Source organism: Diadema setosum, chromosome 19 (genome assembly GCF_964275005.1).
Source record: "Diadema setosum chromosome 19, eeDiaSeto1, whole genome shotgun sequence".
Classification (NCBI taxonomy): domain Eukaryota; kingdom Metazoa; phylum Echinodermata; class Echinoidea; order Diadematoida; family Diadematidae; genus Diadema; species Diadema setosum.
This window is the reverse complement of record NC_092703.1, coordinates 9758583-9784141: the sequence shown is the minus strand read 5'-3', so window position 1 is coordinate 9784141 and position 25559 is coordinate 9758583. Positions and strand designations below refer to the sequence as shown.

The 25559-nt window shown below is 36.8% G+C and overlaps 1 protein-coding gene across 1 annotated transcript; it reads left to right on the top strand.

Moving 5' to 3' along the window:
• The first annotated feature begins 16518 nt into the window (after positions 1-16518).
• LOC140243018 (uncharacterized) lies at positions 16519-24813 on the top strand. Its single transcript, XM_072322759.1, has 8 exons — positions 16519-16543; positions 17316-17517; positions 18937-19118; positions 20417-20551; positions 21386-21592; positions 22102-22182; positions 23690-23811; positions 24676-24813. The coding sequence occupies exons 1-8, from the start codon at positions 16519-16521 to the stop codon at positions 24811-24813; spliced, it is 1092 nt and encodes a 363-aa protein (XP_072178860.1).
• The last annotated feature ends 746 nt before the right edge of the window (positions 24814-25559 follow it).

Below are 25559 nucleotides of genomic sequence, written 5' to 3'. Positions count from 1 at the left end.
ATTTTTCTTCAGATTACTTGGGAACGCCCACAAAAAATCCTTCCAAACCAATCAATATTAATATTCTTGAGATGACCTCATCTGTCAATCATTGCTAAAGTACTGAAATGTTTAACAAAAGACATTGGAATGCACCTTCCTCTCGACTCAGCATAACTTGCACGATTCTGTCATATTAATGTGACTAACAAAAGACATGGCGATACAATTGCTTAAAAAAACAACAACCGCTGAGCTGATTATTTTCAACAAAATCGAACTTGGAAAAGCTGTTCATATGTATAAATAACTGCATGTAATAATTTGAACTGAAATTTCCTGACTTTTGTTAAGAGCGTTTTTTTTTTTTTTTTTGAGAATGTAAAATCATTGTGATCATCTTTAATTCGTATAGTGTATAGTTATTTTGCATAATATTTGACATAAAAAGCTTGTACACCTGTCTTGATTGGACATCTTGAAACCAAATTATATTTACAGAAATTTTCAACGAAATACAACTGTAAATCTCTCTATCAACCGAATAAAACTCATATGGATTGTATTCCTCATAATTATTTCCCACTTTTTGTAACTGCATCACGTCTTCGTTATGCATTATGGGTTTTCTTAGGTTTTCTTTTTTTCGATTTGTGTTTCTTAATAGCAAGAGGTGCGTGTGTGTGTGCATATATAATGTGTGTGTGTGTGTGGAGGGGGGAGGGGGGAGGGGTCCTTCAGCCCACACGAATGTTGCAATGAACACGCAGTTTTACTGATTGTTACTAACTCGAATGCGATTGCACGAGGAAGGGGCTTACAATGAAATGAGGACTGCCAAAATGGCAAAGTGTCTCACACTCACGTACACACACGCACGAAACACACACACACATACACACACACACACACACACACACACACACACACACACACACACACACACACACTCCCTCGAACACATACTCCACACAATCTCTTGGAAAGGCGTTCCTCGTCTGGCAAGGAATTACCAATTCGTTAATTGACGCCAGTAAGAAGGGGTGACATAAAAAGGAAAGGGTCATAATCGATAGGACTAGACGCGTCAGTAAGTTCTGATGAGGTAAGGATCTATCGCTGCACACTATGTTCAAGGCAACTCATCAGAATGACGTCGCTTTCCGTCTGCTTCTCCGTTTGACTTGTTTGATTTGGAATAAGTGAGATATGGCCGCAGCGATGTCACCGTTCGGATATTGCCTTTCGATATTGATAATTGGTAAGTTTATCTCTGAATTGATCTTATGAGTGGATTTATCACTAACTTTTCTCTACTTTTTATAATCGAAAGTCGACCAAGTGACTATATAATTGTACCGACCATAATTATCTAATAATCAAGCACATTATGATTTTAAAGCATCCTGTGAATATTATTTTCATAGTTGAAATGATGATAATGATTGTTATCATTATCATCACCACCATTATAATAACTTTCATTTTCCACTAATGCTCGTATCATCAATACCGATAGAGGAAGATACCCCACCCCCTTATTAATGATGTTGATGTGAGCTTTGCAGTAACGTGTGGGCTGAGTGTTATGCAATGTTTAGCGTTTAGCATGATTGATTTTTTCTCCCCCCCCCCCCCCCACCCCCGAAAATACAGAATCATTTTTCCTTTTCTCTTTTTCATTCATACAATAATGAGACGGGGACAAGAAAACGTGAGAATGCATTACAAAGCTCTCACCTCTTTCTCGTATGTTTGCAGCAAATTTTCCTTTTCACGAGACTCTCAAAATAAACTAATAAGAATTATATCAATTTATATTGATTTAAAAAATCGATCTAGAGACTTCAAAAGATCCAGAAATTATGACTTTGTCAGGAGAAGTGTAACTTTAAATTTGTCTCTCATTGGTAAAAAGAACGATTTCATTAAATATCTATCTTACAAAATTTCTGGGAAAATTGGGAGGTAATGACGTCATCGCCTTATCTAATTTGCATGTCTGACTTTGACCATTAAATATTTTTATCGCTTTCCCAAAACAAAAGATTCTACAACTTTCATATTTACTGTCCAACTGTAATTAATTTTTACTATTCTGTTTGCGTATAACATTTTCCCATTATTCGCGCCAAAATGGAACATGGATTAGAGTTGCCGTTTAACCACCATTAACTTCAACTATGACTTATACATAGCTGTAAGTTGTAAAGTGCCGACAAGGCAAATGCAACGTTGCATAGCTCCGTGTATGCAGGTATTTGCAAATGAGTATACGCTTGTTAAACTTGGCAATGATATGAACATTGTCCTAGTATCGAACGTGCACTCTGATAAACGAGTTGTACGGTAGCACTGCACGCCTATCATTGCCAAGTTAATGTGCGACCTTGCGCTTCTCTTTATGACATTACATAATGAATGATTTGAAATAGAATGCGTTTTTTTTTTCGATGTCGGCGGGTTTTCTCTATCTCCCTCCCTCCCCCCCCCCCCCTCTCTCTCTCACATGCACACACACGCTTCGTTGAGAATACATGTACTCTGTGTCTGATGTGCTTGTCCGAGTGATTAGTCCTATTAAAGTACGTGCCAAGTCTGGTGGTATTGCCAAGTGAAATTCAATTGTCTCAGCAAATGCAATGTTTAGTCTTAGGGAGGGTTTGTATGCATGCGTGTGATTGTGTCTGTGTGTGTGTGGGTGGGTGTGTGAGGGAGAGTGTGAGAGAGAAAGAGACGGGGATGGGGCTTCTATATCATTAACTGCATTATTTATGACTATTGAATATCTGATAATCATGAAATGAATGCACTTTGAAGGAGAAAAGAGTCCGATAAAAGACGTACATGTGTATTTAAACTTTGATGTGAAGTATAAAAAGGTCGACAAATTGGGGTGGGGGGAGGCGACCCCAACAAGGAGCCGCAAGACAACCCCTGCCCCTTTGAGCTTTTATTACTGTCGTTAGTTAAAGTAAAAGTACAGATATCTCTTTCAATTATTTAAAACATTATTATTATTGTATTATTATTATTATTATTATTATTATTATTATCATTATTATTATTATTTCATTATTATTAATATTTGAATATTTTATGCATATCTTTATGAATATTTTATGCATATTTTTACTCAACTCTTGGACATTCATATTCCAAAACGAAGAGAAAAGTCATCCAACTATAAAAAGGTACCCAGGTTACCTTGGATTTCTAAGTCACTTTTGCGTTCAATAAATAGAAAGAATAATTTATATTACAAATTTAAAATGAAACCTACTGAGCAATCAAAACTGAAATATACTAGTTATAAATATACTTTGACGAAAATTATACGTATTGAAAAGAAAAAATATTATACTAAGCAGTTACAATTTTATAAGCATGATATGCAAAATATATGGAAAGTTTTAAAGCAAGCAATGAATATATCAAATAACAAGTCGAATATTACTAAGATTAGATCTGATAATAAAATTTATGAAGATCCTCATTATATTTGTAATATTCTAAATAATCATTTTTCTTCCATTGGGGAAAATCTTGCAAGTAAAATTCCATCTTCAAATAAACATTTTTCTGAATTTTTAGGTCCACCAAATTTAAACTCAATGTTTTTTAGTCCAACATATAGTCAGGAGATAATCAATATTGTTTCTGATTTTCGTTCCAAAAAAAAGTGCTGGACACGATGACATCAGTAATTTTCTGCTGAAGGGGGTAATATCTTCAATTGCGGATCCTTTATCTCATATATTCAATTTATCTCTTTTTTTATGGTATTGTTCCTGAAAGTATGAAAATAGCAAAAGTCATCCCTTTGTTTAAAAAAGGTGACAAATTAGATGTTAATAATTATAGACCAATTTCTTTGTTATGTACATTGTCCAAAATTCTTGAAAAAATTGTTTACAAAAGAACTCTTACTTTGTTGAAATTCAATAATATACTCTCAAATACTCAGTTTGGTTTTAGAGAAAAACATAGCACCTCACATGCATTATTGAGTTTTGTAGAAAAAGTAGCACATGCTATCGACAAATCTTCACATCTCATAGGTTTGTTCCTGGAATTCTCCAAGGCCTTCGACACCATTAATCATGATATTTTACTTAATAAATTGCAACATTACGGAGTCCGTGGGAAGGCCTTGGAGTGGTTCAGGAGCTACCTCTTGAACAGGAAGCAATATGTCTCTTAAAATGGTTGCAATTCTCAAATGTTATGTTAAATGTTAAATGTGGGGTCCCACAGGGAAGTTTATTAGGTCCGCTTCTGTTTCTTATTTACATAAATGATTTCTGTAAATCATCAGATATTCTTTCTTTCATTCTCTTTGCGGATGATTCAAATTTGTTTTTTTCGCACAATAATCCTTTTACCCTAGTAAAGACATTAAATTTTGAATTAGAAAAAGTTGCTCAATGGATAAAAGCTAATAAATTATCTCTCAATCTTCAAAAAGCAAAATATATGCTTTTCAGCAACTTCATTGAGGCACTACCTGTTGATATTATTTTTGATGGCACACCACTGGAAAATGTTTCTTATATCAAATTTCTGGGAATAACAGTTGATAATAAGCTTTCATGGAAATTTCATATTGATAGTATATGTAAGATTATTTCTCGAAACATCGGTATAATCAACAAGATTAAATTTTGTCTTCCTTTGTCGTCCCTGCTTACATTATATTCATCCCTCATATTGCCTTATTTAAATTACGGTATTCTTGTATGGGGAAATACATATCAAACTCTTTTGGATAAATTACTTCTGCTACAAAAGAAGTCACTGCGTATTATATGTCACACTGCATATTTGTCTCATACTGATCCGGTTTTTTTTTTTTTTTGGAAATAAAATATTTAAAATTAAAGATTTGTATTTGTTTAATTTAGGACAATTTATGTATAATTACAATAAAAATAATCTCCCACATATATTTGAATCAATGTTTTCAAAAAATCAATCTGGTCATAATTACCCTACAAGGCAATCCAACGAATTTCATTTGCCATTTTTTAGGACTTTGCTGGCTCAGCAAACCTTCATCTACGAGGGGCCAAAGTATTGGAACTCACTTCCCAACGACATAATAACAGCACAAACTTTGAATTCTTTTAAGAACAAATTAAAATTCTTTCTGTTGAAATCTTATGATATACAACCAAATTAGGTTCGGTTTCATTCTCTCAATCAAGTCGTTTGTTTGTTTGTTTTTACAAGTATTAAGATATCACACAGAAATCATCTTTTATGGAAAACAATCTGTCTAACATAAGTTTACCTCAGATATTTCTTTTATTGTACCAGTAACAGTGAGTCTATTCTCTTTCTCTCTCTCTCTTTTTTTTTTTATATCCGCTCCTATGCATTCATACCGGCATATGCACCCAATCAATCGCAATTTCAAACCAGGGAGCGTTGTATTGTTTTGTTATTGCATTTTCATCATGAAGTACAGTATGCTTGTGTCCACGATGGCGTGTGTTGTACCATAGTCTCATTTCCCCCTTTTTTGTTCTTTTTCCTTTGTTCTTCTTTCTTTTTCTTTTTCTTCTTTTTTTCCCCTTCCTAAGTTAATTTCATGTCAGTTGACATTGGTTTCTTTGACTTTGTGTACGTATTTTTTGAGGGTCCCATACCCTACAAGCTTTGCTTTTAAAGTGGGACCCTCCATTTCCATTCTAATCTTTGTATTAGGTATATACCTTAGAAACGAAATTCTGTTGTTACTCGTGACCACTTGTACGTTTTCCTTGAAATTGTTATAAATTTGTTCTGTAAATGTATTGTATATATATTTTTTCTGTTTATTCAATGGAAATGGAAATAAAATTGAATTGAATTGAATTGAATTGATATCATCATCATCATTAATATTATTATTTAATCTTTGGTACTATCTTTATGATTTTCATTTGTAGCTTTATTACTATATCTTGGTTATTATCATCTTTATCATATTTTATTTGCTCCTTGCAGCTGGTTCCCTTATGACTTCGGACGAACTGAACGTACCGGATGTCAGAACAAGACGAACTGAAGAGAAAACTACAACCAAGGGCAAACAAGCACTGCTAACAACATTAGCAAATGAGGATTATTTGTCTATTGTCGAGACTGAAGTCCTCTCTGAATCGGTCAAGGACGGACTGGAACTATCTGTTGTGACGTCACTTGATGCGGAGGCAACGGCGGATTCGAGTAGCGCCGAAAGTGACGAATCTTTCTCCGAGGCGACGTTACACGCACCGAGCCGTCTACCAGCAGTAGCGCCTGCTGCAGACACCTCCTGGAGAAGCCCGGGCGACTCTATCGGCCGCGAGAGTGGGCTGAGACCGCACCAGCAGGGCGAGGAAGGGACGCTGTCAGACCCCTACCAAAAGAGATCGCGACACCATAAAGTGTCGAGGCGGATGATGGTAGGAGTGGGTGCCACTGCGGTGGCCCTGGTCGGGGTCATCTCGTCTCTCGCCGTCGGGGCGTCTATCATGTCCAACAAGAACCGGCGCGAGGCAGCCAGTCTCCTGCGGAACATGGAAGAAGCCGAGTCAACGGAAGTTGGACATTGAACTTTTTCCGGTTGGGACAACGATGGATGAGCATCTGACTCACCTCCCTGATCTGAACAAGTGCAAGCGACTTCAAATGGAACAATTTGTTTTTACATTTCCTGGCTATAGTGCGCGGCATTGCATAGATTCGATAAAGCATGGTCTTGTTGAACGTTAATTGGTCTCTAATGACTAGGATATCCCGAGGAAACAATCCAGCAACACGTGACTGCGAACTGAGCCAGGGAGTCAAGCTGAGTCAATTGCAATGACCAATCTTGTAGGTCAACTGTGTCTTACCAAGGAGGTTCTTACTGTGCCGTGTAAAGGAAACTCCTCGGAACACGCAAACATAGTTGGTATAGTCTGTACCGAAGTACGAAAGTGCACGCAGATCATCCTTGCCAATGGAATTGTGCTTGCTGATGACGGCGATTGTTCCTTTTAAATTGACTACACACCTGCAGATGACGATCTGATTTGTAGAAAAGTTCAATGGCAAAGTGGCATGGTTGATGTGAGATGGTTCATAGAAGCCATTGCTAATAGGAAGGCGCTACCTGCATTCTCTTGGGACCCGTTTCTTCAAGGACAAGTTCACCTTCTTATACATGTGAATTGAGAGAATGCAGCAATATTAATAGTTTTGTACAATACTCATATCTCTCCGCCGTAGTGACACTGTAACTTTGAAAGAGTTCTCCAAAATATTCACACTCGTATGTAAAATCAACACCGCTGCGACCAAAATAGGGAGATAATAATGATAACAACAATAATAATAATAACAAAAATAATACACACCACAGATTCCCATTCAATTTATATTTCATTTTTCTTCTTCCACAGAACATTACACAATGTAAGAGAATAATACATGAATTTGAGTACACAATGGTTTACTGTACGATGAAAATTAAAAGTAATTAACGAATCAAAAGCATGCATGAAGAGTTTCAAACCGATTTGGTTACGTGCTACATTATCCATGCTTTAGGGAAAAGAAAAAAACCCCAAAGCTAACATACTGTGGACAAAAAAAAAAAACACACACACACACAAAAAAACACCTCATTCAATCGACTCAAAAACGAAAGGAAATTGTAAATATAAGCTACAATACACTTGTATTAGTAACGTTTTAACACCCGTAAGAACCATGAGCCAATAATCACCATCATGGGAAAAAATCTTCAATGTAATCTTTAATGTAAAATGTGAACTGTCAATACGAATCACCTGTGGTTACTAAATGTATGACAACAGTTTTCCTCGACACAAAATGAACTCTTCCGCCGTGTATTGGCCCCATCGACTTGGGAAACAGGCAAACAGCATTCATGCACTCACATGCAGTCAGTCCGCAGCACGTATGCTAATGAGCCGATCCGGCAAGATTTATTCAGCACTCTCGTTGACGATCTTTGCGTTCGAAAGGTGTCTCGTCGTGCGAGATTTTGCGAGACTTTGATAGGGCTATGGTTTTCACAGTGTAGCGACTTGTACATACATTTGTCATGGCTACAAGTCACGGTAAATTGTTCTCCAGACTTTGATCTTTATTTTGATACTAAATTTGCGTATAACATCGGATCTTATCATGGCTATATTATCAGTTGAATTTGCGTAAATTTTACCTGCTTTTCACGGAAGATTTTGTCGTCTAAAGTTCTTTTTTGGTTCCTGACCGGATTAAGAAACTGTTGTTTTTGATTTTGGCTTTTTCGTAGAGAGGAAACTTAGATGCTCATCATATATTGGAGTCAAGGAGACGCAAGCATGATTTATACTAGTTTTTCCGTTTTGAAATGTCTGTAAAATTCACTCCTAAGCCGGAAGTATGCTCCACACAAAGTGTACTGTGGCGCGAAAGCGCTCTCTCATTGGACAGTGCTTGCATTCAGCGCTTGAACTACACGCGTGCCAAGAAACCGCAAGTGGCATGAAACCGTTATGTAGCAGCGTAATGACGTAATGCAAGCGCTGAATGTAAGTGCTGTCCAATGAGAGAGCTTACTCTTGAGATTACACGGTTTCAAGCTGATCAGCACTGACATCGATGTATATTTTACTGGTTCCTGACCGGATTAAGCAACAAATTGTCAAGATATTTACATGGATACAAAGATTAGGAGATGGACTACCAAATAAAGCATTTTCATTGAGACGCATGGTGAATTTGATATTTTTTTGACGTCTTGAACGTGTACTGCACGAATTACTTTTTTCATCATTTTTCAAGCTCAAATTACGCGATGATATTTTTCATTTACAATAATTTGAGTAACATGTGACGATAGTTGACATATTTTCCTTGAATTTGATACCAAATTTGTGAGCATAAGGTGTATTTTTGTAGCCGAAAGCCCAAGGACAAAATCCCCTTACGCAGCTCATTACGTATGCAAGCCTAGAGCGGGCTTGCATACGAGTTGAATAAATACGAGCGAATTATCGGGTGCTGCGGACTGACTGCATGCGTATCCTGCCATCGCAGCTGGCCAATCTGTTGTCGTTGTTGTTTGCTGGCTATTTTTCCGGTCATCAATTTGTTTAACCTTTTTTTTTTCTTCTTCTTCTTCTTCTTCAACCCGGTGTGCACCTGACTTACTCCCAATAATTAGACCCCGCTTTTTAAGTGCTAACGACTGGAAAGAGTCTATGAAAGCTGTGTTGACATTTTAGACATTTTAGATGTTCTCTGCAAGTGAAATCATTATGCATTTAATGTTATGACCAATGAGATCCTCGTACAGTGTATTTAGGTTTATTTTCCTTCGTTTAAAATTTGCTTCAATTGTCAATAACTCCGACTATTCAACATCAACAACAACAACAACAGCAACAACAACAACAAACTTACTTGGTATGTCCTTTAACTTGGTCACAATGTTGCAGAACCCGAGGTTTGCTCATGTCTTTAAATCTCGTAATGAGTTTTTTTTTTTTCTTCTTTTTTTTCAGAGGACATCCTAACTAGCTTTCATATTCGGGCCTGCATTCGGTGCATCTCAATTTTAATGGTAGTCTTCTTTACTGGCATTTTTTTTTTCTCTTTTTGATATACTAGACAAGTATCAGACAACAAAACGTCTCGGGTTGTTAAGCAAAAATCTCTGTTTTAAAAGGACGATTGAGGTTTTCATGACAGTAAACGGGTTTATACCCCTATGACAATCATGAAGAATACGTAATCCACTCACTTCTGTCCCCTTCACGTATCATCAATGTAACTTCTCGAATCTTCTTTGCTTATTTAAAGAAAAAAAAATAGCATGTGTGAATTCTCCGTCCGGCACATTGACCAGCCCTTCCTGCTCTCTGAAATATCAATTTATACTGCTATACTGCTATACCTGCACCACAATATTGAACGCCAATATATTGTCAAAAGAAATGTAGACTCTACGAAATGTAACTTGAATATTTAAAAAAGTCGTTTTCTGTACAAGTACAGGACTTGAGATCCGAGTAGATGATGGAATATATTCGGTGCCTATAGGATTCTCCAAGGCATTAAGAAAAAAAAAACAAACAAACAAACAAACACCAAAACACAATTACAGCATGTACAGTGTATTCATTGATAAATAAACAACAGGTGAAGGAATACTGATTTTCTCAAAGTTGTATATTTCAACGACATAAATAATTCAGATATTACTATCTACAATGCATGAATCAGTCTGCAATCACGTGGATATCATGGGTAATGTTGCGTAAACAGCAGCGTTTTGGAATTATCAGATAGCAAGATATATTTTAATATGCTCGTCTTCTACGTTTCCAGCCCCCTTTTCCCCAAACCTTTCAATATTGCTGTGGCAGGTGCTGTAGCTGTTAAAGCGTCTTATTACTTAAAATTTGTCTGTAATTGTTGGTTTCTAACACTTCTTTCTCACAAATTTCAGCTTATAGGAGGTAAATTTGTGTGTGTGTGCGTGTGTGTGTGTCTATGTGTGTGTGATTTTTTTATTTTAATTTTTATTATTCTTTAGTTGATCAAACATTACTGATTGGAGATATATTGTGTTTATACATCAAGATGTGGTTTTTTTTTTTTGTCATGTGAAATCATAGAAATCAAATAAAGATTATTGAAAAACGAAAAAGGCTGTAGGCCTATGTATACAAGTGTGTGTGTGTGTGTGTGTGTGTGCGCGCGCGCGCTTGAGGCAGGGAGACGGACTGGGGCTGTTTGACTAGAATAATGACGATCAAATTTAAGGATGTATCATTTATCGAGATGCGACTGCACGGTATTAAAGTTAGCAAAAACATGACACACTTTAGAAATATCATTTTGTCCCTTTTCAAGAAATTTGTGATATCATAGTTCAAGCGATCCTCGCTGAGTTACGACGCCTTTTTGTTTTGTTTTGTGTGTGTGTTTTTTTTTTTGTGCGTGTGTGTGCATATGGTGTGGCTCGTGAAAGACGACCACTCGGTGTCTTTCAACCCGGCTGCAGTTGTTTCGTTCGCGATGAAAGTAGCAAGCGCCACCTGTCGTGCCTGTGGTCCATGTAGTCATTGATACCGAATCAAGCGATGCAGCCTGCCCCAACCGGATTCGTGTAATTTACAGAGCAGGTGCGCGTTCCGCGTGTAGTACCATGCGGACGTGTGGTACCTTTTAGACTGGTAGCGACCATCCCGCTGGCAGAGATTACATAACAAAAATATGCTCGAACATCGGGTTTGTAGGACATTAGGAAAGGCTATACATTTAAAGGTCTTTGTTAAGCAGTTAAGTTGGCATTTGAAAATTTTGAAGAAAAAAAATCATAAGAGTAGTGACAGTCTCTTAGAAATTCGAAGAAAGTGACAGGAAAATTGTGAAAATTTTGAAATTACACATGCTTTCAAGGAACAGTGATCTTGATCGTGGTCATATAGAATTGAGAAGGATCAATCTCATTGAATCTAATATTTTCGTTGGTTTTAGCATATTGTATTATACAAGTGAAGACTCACAAGTCCATTTTAATTTGATTCAACGGATATCGTTATTTACATACTTATCCAAAAAGGCAGACTTATAGCACACACGTGTGTACACGGCAATGGAAAACTTGTTGGGCAATGACACTTATTACGTCATCAAATGTAAGTGACGCCATCACATTGTAATAAAAATCAGTGATTAGTTTTGTTCCAGCCAATTAAGGAAGTTTGATCGTTACTATTCCTTCAGGGCGAGCGAAGTAATGTACAGCATTTTGTTACGTCGATATTTGACGCTCCGACGTTTCAATCGTACCCTTAAAGGAACCCAAACCTTTTGATAATCATGTGGGTCGTGTAAATAGATATCAGTAGAGCACGTGACGTCATGTATGGAAAACATTATAAAGAAGAATATGCAGAGAATTCCACAACATATCCTCTTTTTTTTTTTTGATAAAAAGCACACATTTCCTCGATTTGTTACATTTACGTTGGCGTAACATTAAAATGCCCCTCATTAAAAAAAAAAAAAAAAAAAAAACACCTAGGGAAAGTGCTCTTTCTAGAAAGTGAAATCATGTTGAATTTTTTTTTTTATGTCAATTCTGTATATTGTTGCCCATACGTGACGTCATAAGGTGTTGTAGTCTTTTCATCAAGTGATGGCTGGACAAAAACTGTAAAATGTCTTTGTTTATAATTATTTTGAACGGATCGTCTGATTTTCCTCAAATTTCGCCGATGTGTTCTGTTGCTGCATTCCCTCAATTAACAAAGGTCCCATTCTCTCAACTATTCACTACTTTTGCGAGAAGAGTTGGCTGTATGGAATCAAACACACACACACTTTTCAGTCACTCAACAACGCAAGCACCTTGCACTGTTATCATCAATGGTGTTTGCCGTCCATCTGTAATTTTGAAACCATAGAGATATGCCTGAAACATTACGTCGCTGAGGGCGCCCACACAGCTATTGGTCTCGAGTCTGTTTTAGTTTGAAATTTGCTCTTGTACTCATCGAAACCAAATTACAAAGTTCTCTCTTCAAACGTACAATATTTTCAAGAACTTGGATTCCGACTGATATTTGATGCTCTAAATAAATTTATTAAACGTCTCCCCCCCCCCCCCCAGTCAGCCCCAGCATGATTTTTTAATTTTTTGAACATTCCCAGAGAAAGTCTTAACACTCAATTACTGCAAAAACTGCTGACACTTTTCTATAAGCGTTCTTCTAATTCATTCAGATTTGTGTTAAGTTCAAAGCGAGACTTATAACGTGATGACGTCATCACCACCTCTAATTAACATATTCCTATCAACTCAGTATTACTGATATAGGGAAAATACATGACACTATTCATCCCGTCACTTTGTTATGACACATCGGACTGAAATGAAATTTATAGGATTACGACATACAATGTATTCGATTTTTATTCTCTGTTCACCATAAGTTACCTGAATCCGGTGTTGCACTCCACCTGTTAACGAGACAATATGATGCATGAATTTTATTCATTTTCCCACAGAAATCATTATTGGGAAAACATAACACACATTGACTATCTTAATTCCTTCTTCGGCAAATAAGAACACATTACTCTCGACTACAGCTGTATACACGAATGTGATGTAATCAAGGTACACTGTTAAAAATCACGTAATACAATAACATAATGAAATAGTGCATGATAAGGTTATTGAGAATGCCTTGGTTTTCAACTCCATTTTGTCCACCACTGTGATTGTGGTTCAAATTGTATTCATATCATGGACTTCGCATGTGTTTTCTGAAACCATGTCGGTGCCTATACGGAGTGTGACTTCCCATACCGTCAAATACGCAACAATGATTCAGCACTTTTTTTTCGCCTCGCATACGATCTATTTTACACGTACCCGTGAACTTTGGTCCACACCAGAGTTGTCCAAACACTGAGTATGAATAGTATCACACAGTAAATAGAATGCTAATCAACCGCAACTGGCACGGGCTTATCAAAAAAAAAAAATTGTTTGTTCATTATTCTTTTACCCTTTCGACCGGCGACAAAAGCCCATTAAAACTGATATCAGCTATTATGTGGGTATTATCATACTTACGAATTCCCATGGTTGCGTTTATCGGCTCTTTGTTCGTGAAACCAAATAAATAACTGTGGTGTACATGGTTTGTGAAATTCGTTAAGTGCCAAATCCAGTGATAGTCGTAATGTCAAGGTCAGCGAAAGTTTTGTTGACTTCACAATTCAGTCAGGAAACTGGCGTGATTTGATATTGCATGTCAGTTTATCCACCTCGAACGTAATGTAAGAAAGTCTTTCCACTGTCTACTCTTAACATTCATGACTCGTGGATAATTCACTAGCACGATACACACGTAATTGGTTGACAGTGATTACGCCGTGTGAACATACGTAATAGTAACTAAAGAAAAAATATAAGTACGTTAACAGGACTACAAAGCAGAATATACTTCACATAGCAAGCTCTCTTCATTTTGACTTGTCTAACAGTAATTATCTTGATCTTAAAAATAGTCTACGCTTCTTCATTTGAACTTTGTTGCCCCTTTTTATTCTATATTCCTATGGGTTTTGTTTTATTATCGTCTTGCGATCTCCAAATCACTGTTACATTATTATTTGAGAGAGTCTGTGCTCCATTTTGGATATCTTTGAGTAAAGATGGCTGATGTGATACGCAAGGAACACACACATACCACGTACCACATACCACATATTATATATATACACACACACAGGAAAATTCCCAAGAACAAATCCCGGGCACTATTTTTTTTTCCACCTTGTATACCAAAGTCATGAGAATGAATTACTATTTACTTTAGAGATACCTTCTAATCCCTAACAATTAATTGTAATTAGTGACTGTGATGCCACTGTACCGTCACGTGGAAATTGTTCTGCGTTTCTCTAAGCAGTGACTCAGCAGTTTTTGTTTTTGGTCGTCCCTTTTTCTTTTTCTTTTTTGGTGGAGGGGGGAGGGCATTAATGCATGACGCATATGGAGACCCTTCAGAATTATTGCAGGCCTCCATAAAAAAACAAAACAAAAACACAATTATTATTTGCCTATCTTGATATCATAAGGTCTTTTACATTGTTCTGTCCATGCACGTTTTAGATTGATGGGCACGAGCAGGAATGATAGGACTATACAGTTTTGGTTTAGATGAGGCTTTTCTGGTCAGTTTATCTAATTGTGAGATAATGATAAACCTAGCTCTTATGAATATGAAAGAACACGTATGAAATTCTTAGAAGAATTCAACGTTTACTGATGAAAATTGGTCTCGAAATGACTGAGATACCCACAAAAAGCGATCCTAATAAAATGCGACGGGCCACGACTTTTATTATGATCGCTTTGTCTTACCTTGTTTTTGGATATCTCAGTCATTTTAAAACCAATTTTCATCAAACACTACAAAACTTTCAGTTCCCCTTAGGACTGTATTCTCTTTAACATTTCATAGTGTTTTTTTTTCTCAACAGCATTGTGTATGTTATACAATAAAATCACAGTAGACCTATAATGATTGCATTTCTTTACACGATATATTCCTGTATCATGATTGTGAAATGACTTGCTAGGAATGAGATAAATGAAATGAAATGCCATTTTCGAATTGTTAAAAGTTAGGTCATTATCACATATAGAAAAATTAGATCTTTACATTGAAACTGCATTCGTTATAAATAGTAATATTTTTTTTTTTCGGAAGATATAGAAATTATCTCATTCATGTCTTATTTTCCTTATTTTCAAAAGATTAAATCTATAATATTTCCAATTCATAAAAATGGGTTTATCTTTTTTTTTGTTGCATTTAATGCCGTGTATTTATATTCACAAACAATGATTAGGAGACGCAAAGTCAGGTCATTATATTCCCCCTACATGCCGTTGAACTCTGTCCATTCTTCAGTTGGATGTTTACCTGTGTTCGAGGCAGACGTTCAACTTTGAAAGCACTCCACGAGGTTGAATAATACACACAAGCACACACATACACACACACACACACACACACACACACACCTGAACTTATGATGTGGACACTGATAACGTTAATTTGGTAATCATGGTCCCTATCAAAGCAAATAAATCAGTTAATTTTGATATGCCTATACAATAACATGTAGTTGTTCATGATGATCGAGAACCGTGTAAGCAGTATAGTTTCACGGAAAATTTTTATCAGCGAAGAGGGTCACCTTCACAAATCCGTGTAGAGCGATAGGGGCATTTAACGATGCATTGTCTATATTCAAGCACTTCTTTAATATCATGAGGATGATTGCATCTTCATACATATATACAAAATATGATAAAGATGGATTTTAGCGAGGGAGTAGTGGACAAGAAATGCCTTGATGTCATAGATTTTTCACAGAATTCAATATCTTCTCATGAGGATCAGTTTCCGTCTAAAGAAAATTCTCAATTTCAAAAGAGAATGTCATGTAATCAATTAGAAGCTACACAATTTTCACTGTCGCCTGCAATGATGAATTCTGGCTCGCTGAACGTCTTTTCCCCGCCCATACCTAAATCGCCTCATACGTTAATCGTCCCATATCTAGTAAACATTACACTCCCTCCACGTTCAAAAAGCACTGAAGGTGGAAGTAAAAAATTAATCAATATTTGAGTACGTGTGTCCTATGCATATACTGCATTATGATATCAATCTTCTTATGAATTCTCGGACTTTGCCACTACTGTTAGAGTATAGACTCAAACAAAACGAAGTGAAAACACAGCCGGTGGTCAGTTTAACCAATGAGAGCCAGCAAGTAGGGCCTATATGTATACACACGCACCATCACAAACGCCACCACCATCACCCAAGTCTGGATGGTCGACCCCAGTACTCCCCAAGCAGTTGATTTCATTGTCAGGAAGCAAAGCTCCGAGAGAGGTATAGAGGCTGGTCATCCACGTGGTGAATTGCAACTGCTTCTTCACTATCAGCCTTATCAACAAGACGTTTCAAGATGGCGCCATCGGGTGATGTCAAAAGTAAGCCATGTTATTTTTTCTCACGATTTCGTGGTAAATTTAGATGAGTGTTGATACATCTGAGGGTCGTTTGGCATATCATACCCAACGTAGTATACGCTTTTTTGTTTTTCTCTTGATTGTTGTTTTTCTAATTTCATGATGCGGAGGTCCAGGTATGGGGAGAGAGAGACGGTCAACGAAAGAGTTTCAGCCCTAATCAAGTTACTAACACATCTGAATCACAATTGCAAAAGGCTCCAGATAGGATGTATCACACAATCAATTTTCACTAATACCCTGACCCATGTCTAGTAGTGCTTTTGTGAGTGGGTTACACCAAATTGCTATAGGTAGTTGTTATCGTTGTATTGAATTCTTGGTTCGAAATACGTTGTATAATTTTCAATCTCGATGACTCGATGCCATTTACATGATTGCTATCTTATTTCAATACATCTCCATCGATTCGTTACTAATGCCCCTTCGGATAATCATGTTTTTATTTCGATGCTACTTCTGTATCGCCTACACTGCCGGTTCGATTTGATATACGAAGTGATGGTAGCGCAGCGGGAAGTTTAAAATGTTGAACATGGACGATTTTTCTTCGCCTCTTTTGCTCTTGTCGATCCATGGCCCTGAAATACTAGAACACGAAGGGGAATAATAGATAATATCCCATCTTGCACGTCCTAAACGGGGATGCCTCGTGAGGGGCAATGACGTAATAATTTTGTATGTTGCGAATCTATGACAGCAGACCTTATAATCTTATATCCTTCTCGCCCAGTGGTTTTGGTGACGGGCTCGTCGGGCTACATAGCCACTCATATTGTGAAGCAACTCCTGGAGGCCGGCTACAAGGTCCGAGGGACTGTGAGGAGTCTAAGCAATCCAAAGAAAGTGACGCCATTAAAGGAACTCTGTCCCAATGCCACCCACGAGCTTGAGCTGGTGGAAGCCGACTTGGTAAAAGATGAAGGATGGAAAGAGTGAGTACATGGTGCATCAGCAACAATCTGAATACTGACAATACGAAGAAAACCGTACAGCAGGTCATCGAATGCCTATAGAAAAGTTGAAATGATAATGCGTAAAATGTGTAAGTGTAATATGGGCTGCAATTTAGTTAAAATAAGATGAAGCGAAGTCTAGTATTATATACAACGATTTTTTTTCTGTTTCTATAATGCGATCCCATTGTATAGAGTCAAAAAAGTTAACGTAGATATGTCTTACGTGATGAAACTTCAATTAGACTTCTTCGTGACAAGAATTTTCATTATCAAAGTTCTATCAATTTTCATTTGATCCAGGATTGATATTTGGATATCCCATGATAAAGTGTTCTCGTGATAAGAAATGACCTGAACAATTAATGTCTGTTCATGTATTCTCTCTTTTTACATAACAGTGATAAGAAAAGAAGTCCAATTTTAAGATATAGAACTCTATATCCTGCATGTGATTTTCTAATACAGTAAAATATTCAGCATTTACACTATAAACGTGTCATAAGTCCATTAGGTTACTGTCATGGCTTTGTAGCAATGATAACTTCCACGTTGTGGTCACGAGTACTCAACCTGAAAGCACGAACGCACTGGTGTGTGTGTGTGTATGATTAGATGACTTGCAAGAAAAGAAAAAAGAAAACCACATGTTTTGGACTATTTGGAGTTAGCAATACACACTGAATGTTTGTGCACTCAAATTTGTATCATTGCAATGTGCACATCAGTCACTGGAAAAATACTCCAGCAAATCTCAGAAAAGATTGTTCGAACTATATTTTACCGAATATTGTTATTAGCAATATGGCGAATGCAATACAGCCTGTTGCAATGGTCAAAGGTCAATGAATCTCGTTCAAGTCGTTCGGATTTGCCTAAGAAAAGCATTCTTTCTTCCATTGTTACCAGCAAATGAAACCAGCGGTCGCCAGAGGTTATGTTTTCTGTTCAATATATTTATCTGTCTCTCTGTTTGTGTTCAAGATATAACCAATTTGAATAAAATTCTTCAAAATGTTCGAGGTATGTTCATGATGAGATAAGAGAGCAAAAAAAAAAAAAAAAACCCAACAACAAACAAAGAACAATTTGGGGTCATGAGATCAAAGGTTAAAGGTCATAGGGGAGTTCATTAAGGAAATGAAGTACGCTAAATCTAATGATTACTCTGCGACGAATGATCTTTTTTTTGTTTTTGTTTTTTAACCAAAATCAATTTGGGGGTCAAAGGTCAAAGGCCATTGGGTCATAAGGATTATGCTGTGCTGAAAATGTATTATTTCATCAAGGTAAATTTTAGAAACAATTCACTGGACCACCCCACATATCATGGCTGTATGATGGTATATGGTATATTGACTGATATGCCAGACACGGTATCTGATTGGCTCTCTCCAGGGCCGTCCGGGGATGCAGCCATGTCCTCCACACCGCCAGCCCGCTCCCTCTGGGGAACCCAAAGCACGAAGATGAGCTCCTCAAACCCGCCGTAGAGGGTACAACGAGGGTTCTCCAGGCATGCGCAGATGTCGGAGGAGTGAAGAGGGTGGTGGTAACGAGTTCGTGCGCCGCTATTTCGGGTAAGATCTGAAATGTTAAATTTGCAGTTGGTCTCTATTGCAAATGAAATTGGTATGAATGTTTAATTACAAAACGAAAACAAGTGTATTATTTGTTTTATATACTCGAAAGATAATAACAGGCGTCAGAGGCCACAGCAAATCAAACTGACTCGTAATTGTTTAATACGAAAATTGGAAATGGAAATTTATCATGCCAACAGGTTACAAGGATAAAGTACAAGGATGCAGTTTGACATTTACTTCCTGAAATCAACAAAATTGTATAATATACATTAAATTATCTACAAGCGTGAAGGATAAGCTATACAGACTGTATGAGATCATACAATAAATTGTACACTGCAAAAAGTCCGGTGTTAAATAGTGAACACCGAGCTGGTGTTAAATTTTCGGTGCTCATTTATGGTGTTAAATTAACACCCCCGGGTGTCATTTCCAAATTTTAAACTGTTTTTTTAAGAGTTTCTTAGTAACTGCACTTCTTGTTGATTTTTAATTTAAACAAGACGATCAAGAATTTTACGTTGAAATACTAGATTTTTGAAAAAATGTGAAAATAATTTTACATCAAAGTAACACCAGCTGGTGTGGTCCCTTATTGAAGCTGGACGGGTGTTAAACCATTGATATTAACACCAACAAGTATCAAATCAACACCATGTGGTGTCATTTTTTAATTAACACCAGTACAGTGTCAAAATAACACCTGGTACAGTGTCAAATTAACACCACGAAGTGTCAGGTGAACACTTTTCAACACCATCACAGTGCATTTTTAACACCTGTGGGTGTGGTCCTTTATTGAAGTTTGATCGGTGTTAGATTTAACACCCGTGGTGTTAAATCTAACACCCATGTTTTTACAGTGTAGTTATGTAGGAAGACAAGTGTAGAACCTTTACATGAGACACGACATGAGATGAATGCAAATGTGAATAAAGATTTTTTTTTTTAAATATTAGTCAATGACATTTGAATGAAAAAAGGCACTTGCTTGAAATGAACAATGATAGTCAATATATAAGATATTGAACATATATATTATACAGTATACGTATATGTACCTATGTTTATACATAGAGAGAATATATCTATCTATATGATTTTGATATAGCTATAGTAAACATATAATATTTATATCATAATATTATATTCATATGTGTATAATATGGATATGGGTAGATAGATAGAGAGAGAAGAAACAGAGGGGAGGGGGATAGAGTAATGCGTATTTGTATGAGGTTTATTTTTGCATGTGATGTGGTTGTTCGGTGTGGTTTGATGCTTTCCTATAGACCTGATGGAGAACAACGAAACGCCGATTGACGAAAGTCAATGGAGGAACCTGAACAGTACCCTGAAAGACACGTACGGAAAGAGCAAGGCTCTGGCCGAGAGAGCTGCCTGGGACTTTGTGGAGAAAATGCCAGGTACTAGTAGACGTTTCATTTTTCAATCGAATCGTTTTATCATGCCCGGTGTGAAAAAAAATCAACAAACAAACAAACTAACAAATAAACAAACAAACCGAAAATGAATTGTTCCTTAATTTGCCAACACTTCAATGTTTTCCAATGGCAGAAGTCATCGAAATCATATAGCTTCTATAAACTATCACACTCACTCCCATGTTCTTGTGAAATGATAATGGCGCGAATGAAGGCCACTTTTGGTGGTGATCCTTAAACTTATAGCCTCTGGGTTTCTTTTCAGTGTTAGCTGCTGCTTTATTTTTATACTGAAATGCAAAAAGACATAATTCATAGCATTAAAGTGCTAGGTAGACCAAATTGTAAAGGCCTCGACGCATCGAGCATGGTAGCGGCAACGGTCCGGATTTTTTTTTTTTTTTTTTTTTTTTTGCTATATGGTACGCGAAAAGGAACCATGTCTGATGAAGTTACAAACTCACTTCCCCGCAAATAATTTAGTTACAAAATAAATCTTCGACAGGTAATTTTGCTGCTCTTGATTTTGATATAAGAATACAATTTTGGGTGACTTTGTACAGAATTACTGATTTTCTTACCAGAACCAGACATGGTTCCTTTCGGCGCACCATATAAAAAAAAACAAAAAACAAAAAACAAAAAAACAAAACAGGACAGTTGTCGTATACCGTGCTCTGTGTGCCGAGGCCCTTAACGCCAGTGAAAGCAAATAGTTATATCTATATGGTCTATCATCAATGTGATAATAATCGCTCCTGTTGTCTTCCCTGGCCTTATTTTCATTCAAACTTTCCACTTCTCACCTTATGCCAGCTGAGACCAGGTTTGAACTGGCCACCATCAACCCGTCGGTGGTCCTGGGACCCGTTCTCTGCGGTACGCCGGGGGCCAGCGTCCAGATCATTCAGACATTAATGGAGCGCGCTACGCCGGTCGTGCCCAAACTCAATTTCCCCGTCTGTGACGTGCGCGATGTGGCCAGGGCCCACGTCATCACTATGACCCTACCAGAGGCAGCGGGTGAGTCCATCCAGGAGAAGGGGGGAAGTCTAGTTTCTTATAGACAGAGGGACTTGTTATAGAGCAACAATATGAATAACAATAATCCTAAACGGAAAACAAAGCTGCACTGTTCTAGAGCGTTACTGAATTCATAGAAAATGAAATGTCATGGTTATGATGATGATGATGATGATGATGATGATGATGATGATGATGATTGTTATTATTGTCATTATAATCATCATCATTATCATTTTGGCTAGAAACTGTTCTGTCGCTTTGACGCAAATGACAATCAAGGGGAATTGCAAATAAGAACGTTAATATTTGAAATATTTCGAATGATGGTTTAATTTGAAATAATGGATAATGATAAGGGCTTTCATTTATGTTTTTTACCATATTGTATTCACTGTAATTTCGTGTTTTTGTTTTTTTTTTTGTATCTACCAATTTATCATTATGATCATTTTAGTTGAGTTGCTTCAATTTTTACAACAAACCTTCCTCTGTTATTTATGATTCAGGTAACCGTCATATCATTTCACCGTACAACCTGTGGTTCAAAGAGATGTCCGAGATTCTCAGCCCCGAATTCAGGGACAAAGGTATGGGGAGACACAGGAATACTGTCCAGGAACTGACCATAACAGACCATGAATACACACAAATTCATAAACTGGTTTACAATTAATATGTGTTCACACTGTTAAAACGCTCGAATTTAACAGTTTGAAGAGACACTGTGGGACACTGTGTTCTTTTCAGCAAGGATGATATACATTCAGTACGCAGACCTCCCAACCTTTCTGACTGAAAAAACAGGGATGATTTGGCTCAAAAGTAGGAAAGAAATAACAATACCCATATAAGAGTGTAGTAAAATTATCCAGAAAAAACAGGAAACTCCTGTTGAAACAAGAGCTGGGAATGGTCAAAATTCAGATTCTTTCCTCCAAATTCAGTATGGTTGGAAGGTCTGAGTACGTATTCACATGTCATTATCATGGTTATTGCAAGTATAATATCTAACACACAGATTAGTGCTTTCAGGGTTTAGATTTTGTCATGGATGAGATACACTTGTATCTTATCCAGTATATCCTCATTGACCAACTTGAATTTCGTTTCGTTTCGTCTATATCATTTTCAACAAAGAGTGACAATGTACAAACATAGCACCAGAAAAGAACAAATGATATGAAAATAAAAATGCATATTCTCAATACGTCGAAATATATAAACACCATGAATTGAGGAAGAAATGAATAAACGTAGACATGCAATTTACTGCGTTATGTTGAAAATGTAGGGGAAGCTGAAATGCAGAGCTTGTAATATGCTTTCCCTCAAAACTGTTATCAATAAACTACGAAAATGTAACCATGTACGGGTAGACAGAAGCATGAATAAATATAAAGTGACTAAAACACGTCGAACACTAACAACAGAAGTAAAACCTTAAAAAAGCACTTCACAAGTTGAGTCCATGCGAATCTGCCTATAGATATAGTAATAACACCAAAGGCAAAGAAAACAGTGGTCACACCGCAATGTTAAAGTTTGTCAAGTTAGAACATAAGTCACACTCATGGTCTTGTGGAATAAAATTACACATTTCAGTTTCGATTTCATTTTCAATTCATTTTCATATTTCACATGAAAATGGCACGGAAAGAATACACTTTACACAATACCAAAAAACAAAAACAAAAACAAAAACAAATTGGGTGAAACTTCACCTAAATGTACAACAGTCTTTCGCAATATAAAACACAAAGGTCTGTTTACAGTATTGTGTTGGGCCATGTTCAAAGTAAGAGAAATTTGATGGGGGTTTCCAGGATGAAATGAGGTATTTATAGGAACATATGGAGGACACATATCAATTTAGATCATAATTATGATTGAGGGGAAATGATTAAAAACAAACAAACACAAACACTCAAAAAATGTTATTAAAGAAAACATAGAGAAGCCACATGATGCAACAATATCAGTAACGACATTACTAAAAGTAAAAACATTGAAGGAAACAACAAATCCATTTGGAAATGACAGTGCTAACTATATCAATTCCCCTTTGAATTATGCTGTATTTTTTTCCTGTTATAGGTTACAAACCCCCTACTGCCATAGCCCCCGGCTGTTTGATCCGATTTGCCGGACTGTTCAGCCAGAATGCTAAAACTATCTCTCAGTTGTCTGGACAAGTGGCTAAGTTTTCGGACACCAGGGTAAGAAAGTCATACCAAACTATCTTGAATAGAAAAAAAAAATGAAACACCTTCAAAGTCTTCAGCAATGTTCGGTGCATATTCAAAACTATTTAGAAGCAAAGTGTTCATAGAAGAAGAATATTATTACTGAACATCTGTTCACTGAGGAGCTACATCCGTTACATATCTTATGTCGTGAAAAGAGAAATAGCTTTTCATACGATTAGGTATTTTTTTTTTAAACAAATTAATGTAAAGCATCATGTTTACTGTCACGGTGTATTCTGTAACTGATATTCCGCACTAAGACTCCATTATTCAACAAAAGATTGAATAAAGTAAGGACGCTAGGGTACATATATTACTCCCTGTGTATTTGTTAGAGGGGCGTGGGTCGCGCAAGACCTTCCGGAGATTTGATGGGGCATGCTAGCGCGGGAACTATTATCACCATGGACGCACGTCATGCAAAGTCAGAAATAAACCCATAATCAGGGGCCCGTTGCATAAAACTCCAACCGGATTTTTTTTTTTTCTGGTTGAAATCACAAAATTCCGGTTGGAAGCTCCCAACCAGAGTTTTTATGCAACGGATTTTACATTCTTAGATTAGCAACCTTAAAAAATTCAGGTTGGGCAAATCCCAGCCAGAATTTTCTAAGGTTGCTAAAAAAGTTTTATGCAACGGGACCCAGAACTACTGAAGTTGTCTCGCACAAAACGACACAATACAGTAGCTGCTTCTCCGACTTCGCGTCGTAGATATTCTTTGTGACGTCATGGTATGCTTCAAAATGCTGCGCGTGTACTCCTTCAGCTGTTTTCATTGCCATTTTCTTCCTCAATCAATTTCTTTACCTCCATATTACGTCAATACACCAGCTTCGACAGGTTCTTGGCATTACCCCGTACGACCCCAAGGACTCCCTGATCGACATGGCCTACTCCTGCATCGAAAGGGGGTTCATCGTCCGCAAGAAGGGTTACTACAACCCGAAGGATAAACAGGAGACGAGTTAGGCCGACAGGAGAAGGAACAAAACTCTGGAGCAGTTGGATCTGGTTTTTAAGCAAAAAAAAAAAAATAATAAATAAATAAATAAAAATAAAAAACTAAATAAAATAAAAACATCTGAAGACAACATGCTGAAAGACGCAAGCTTTCATGGACGAAATAAAATTTTAGAGAAAGTATTGACGTAGCGACACTCTCATGGATCTATGCATCTATTATTATATAAAAAACAAACAAACAAAATCAAGCTGTGGTTGATTCTGTGTACTTTTTACCCGGAATATACTTAGTTGTTTAACTCAACCATCTATTGCAAGTGTGTCATGATTAATGTTATAGTAGAAACATCTTCTTTATTTGTATGCTAATCTCTTGTAGTCTTCATATATACCTTTGCATATCATATCGGCTCTTTTTCTTGGATCTGGTCATGCGTTATGTATATATTATTTTCTCATTATACTTCATATTATAATCTATACTTTATGCCAAATGATATCATTATTTTTTCCTCACATAGTGATATATGATATGTACGTTATCGTGTGCACACTTAGTGCAGAGTTACTGTAGTAATTGATTTTCATTTAATATTGGTAAAAGAGATTGTATTGGGATTCATTTCAAGCATTCAGATACTAATACAAGTTCAAGTTGAATAATACTGTTCATTCTAATCCTACTCGCATTTTGCAAAATTTTCATCCAGTATAAAATCCCAACCTATTAATGGCACAAAAATCCATAAGAG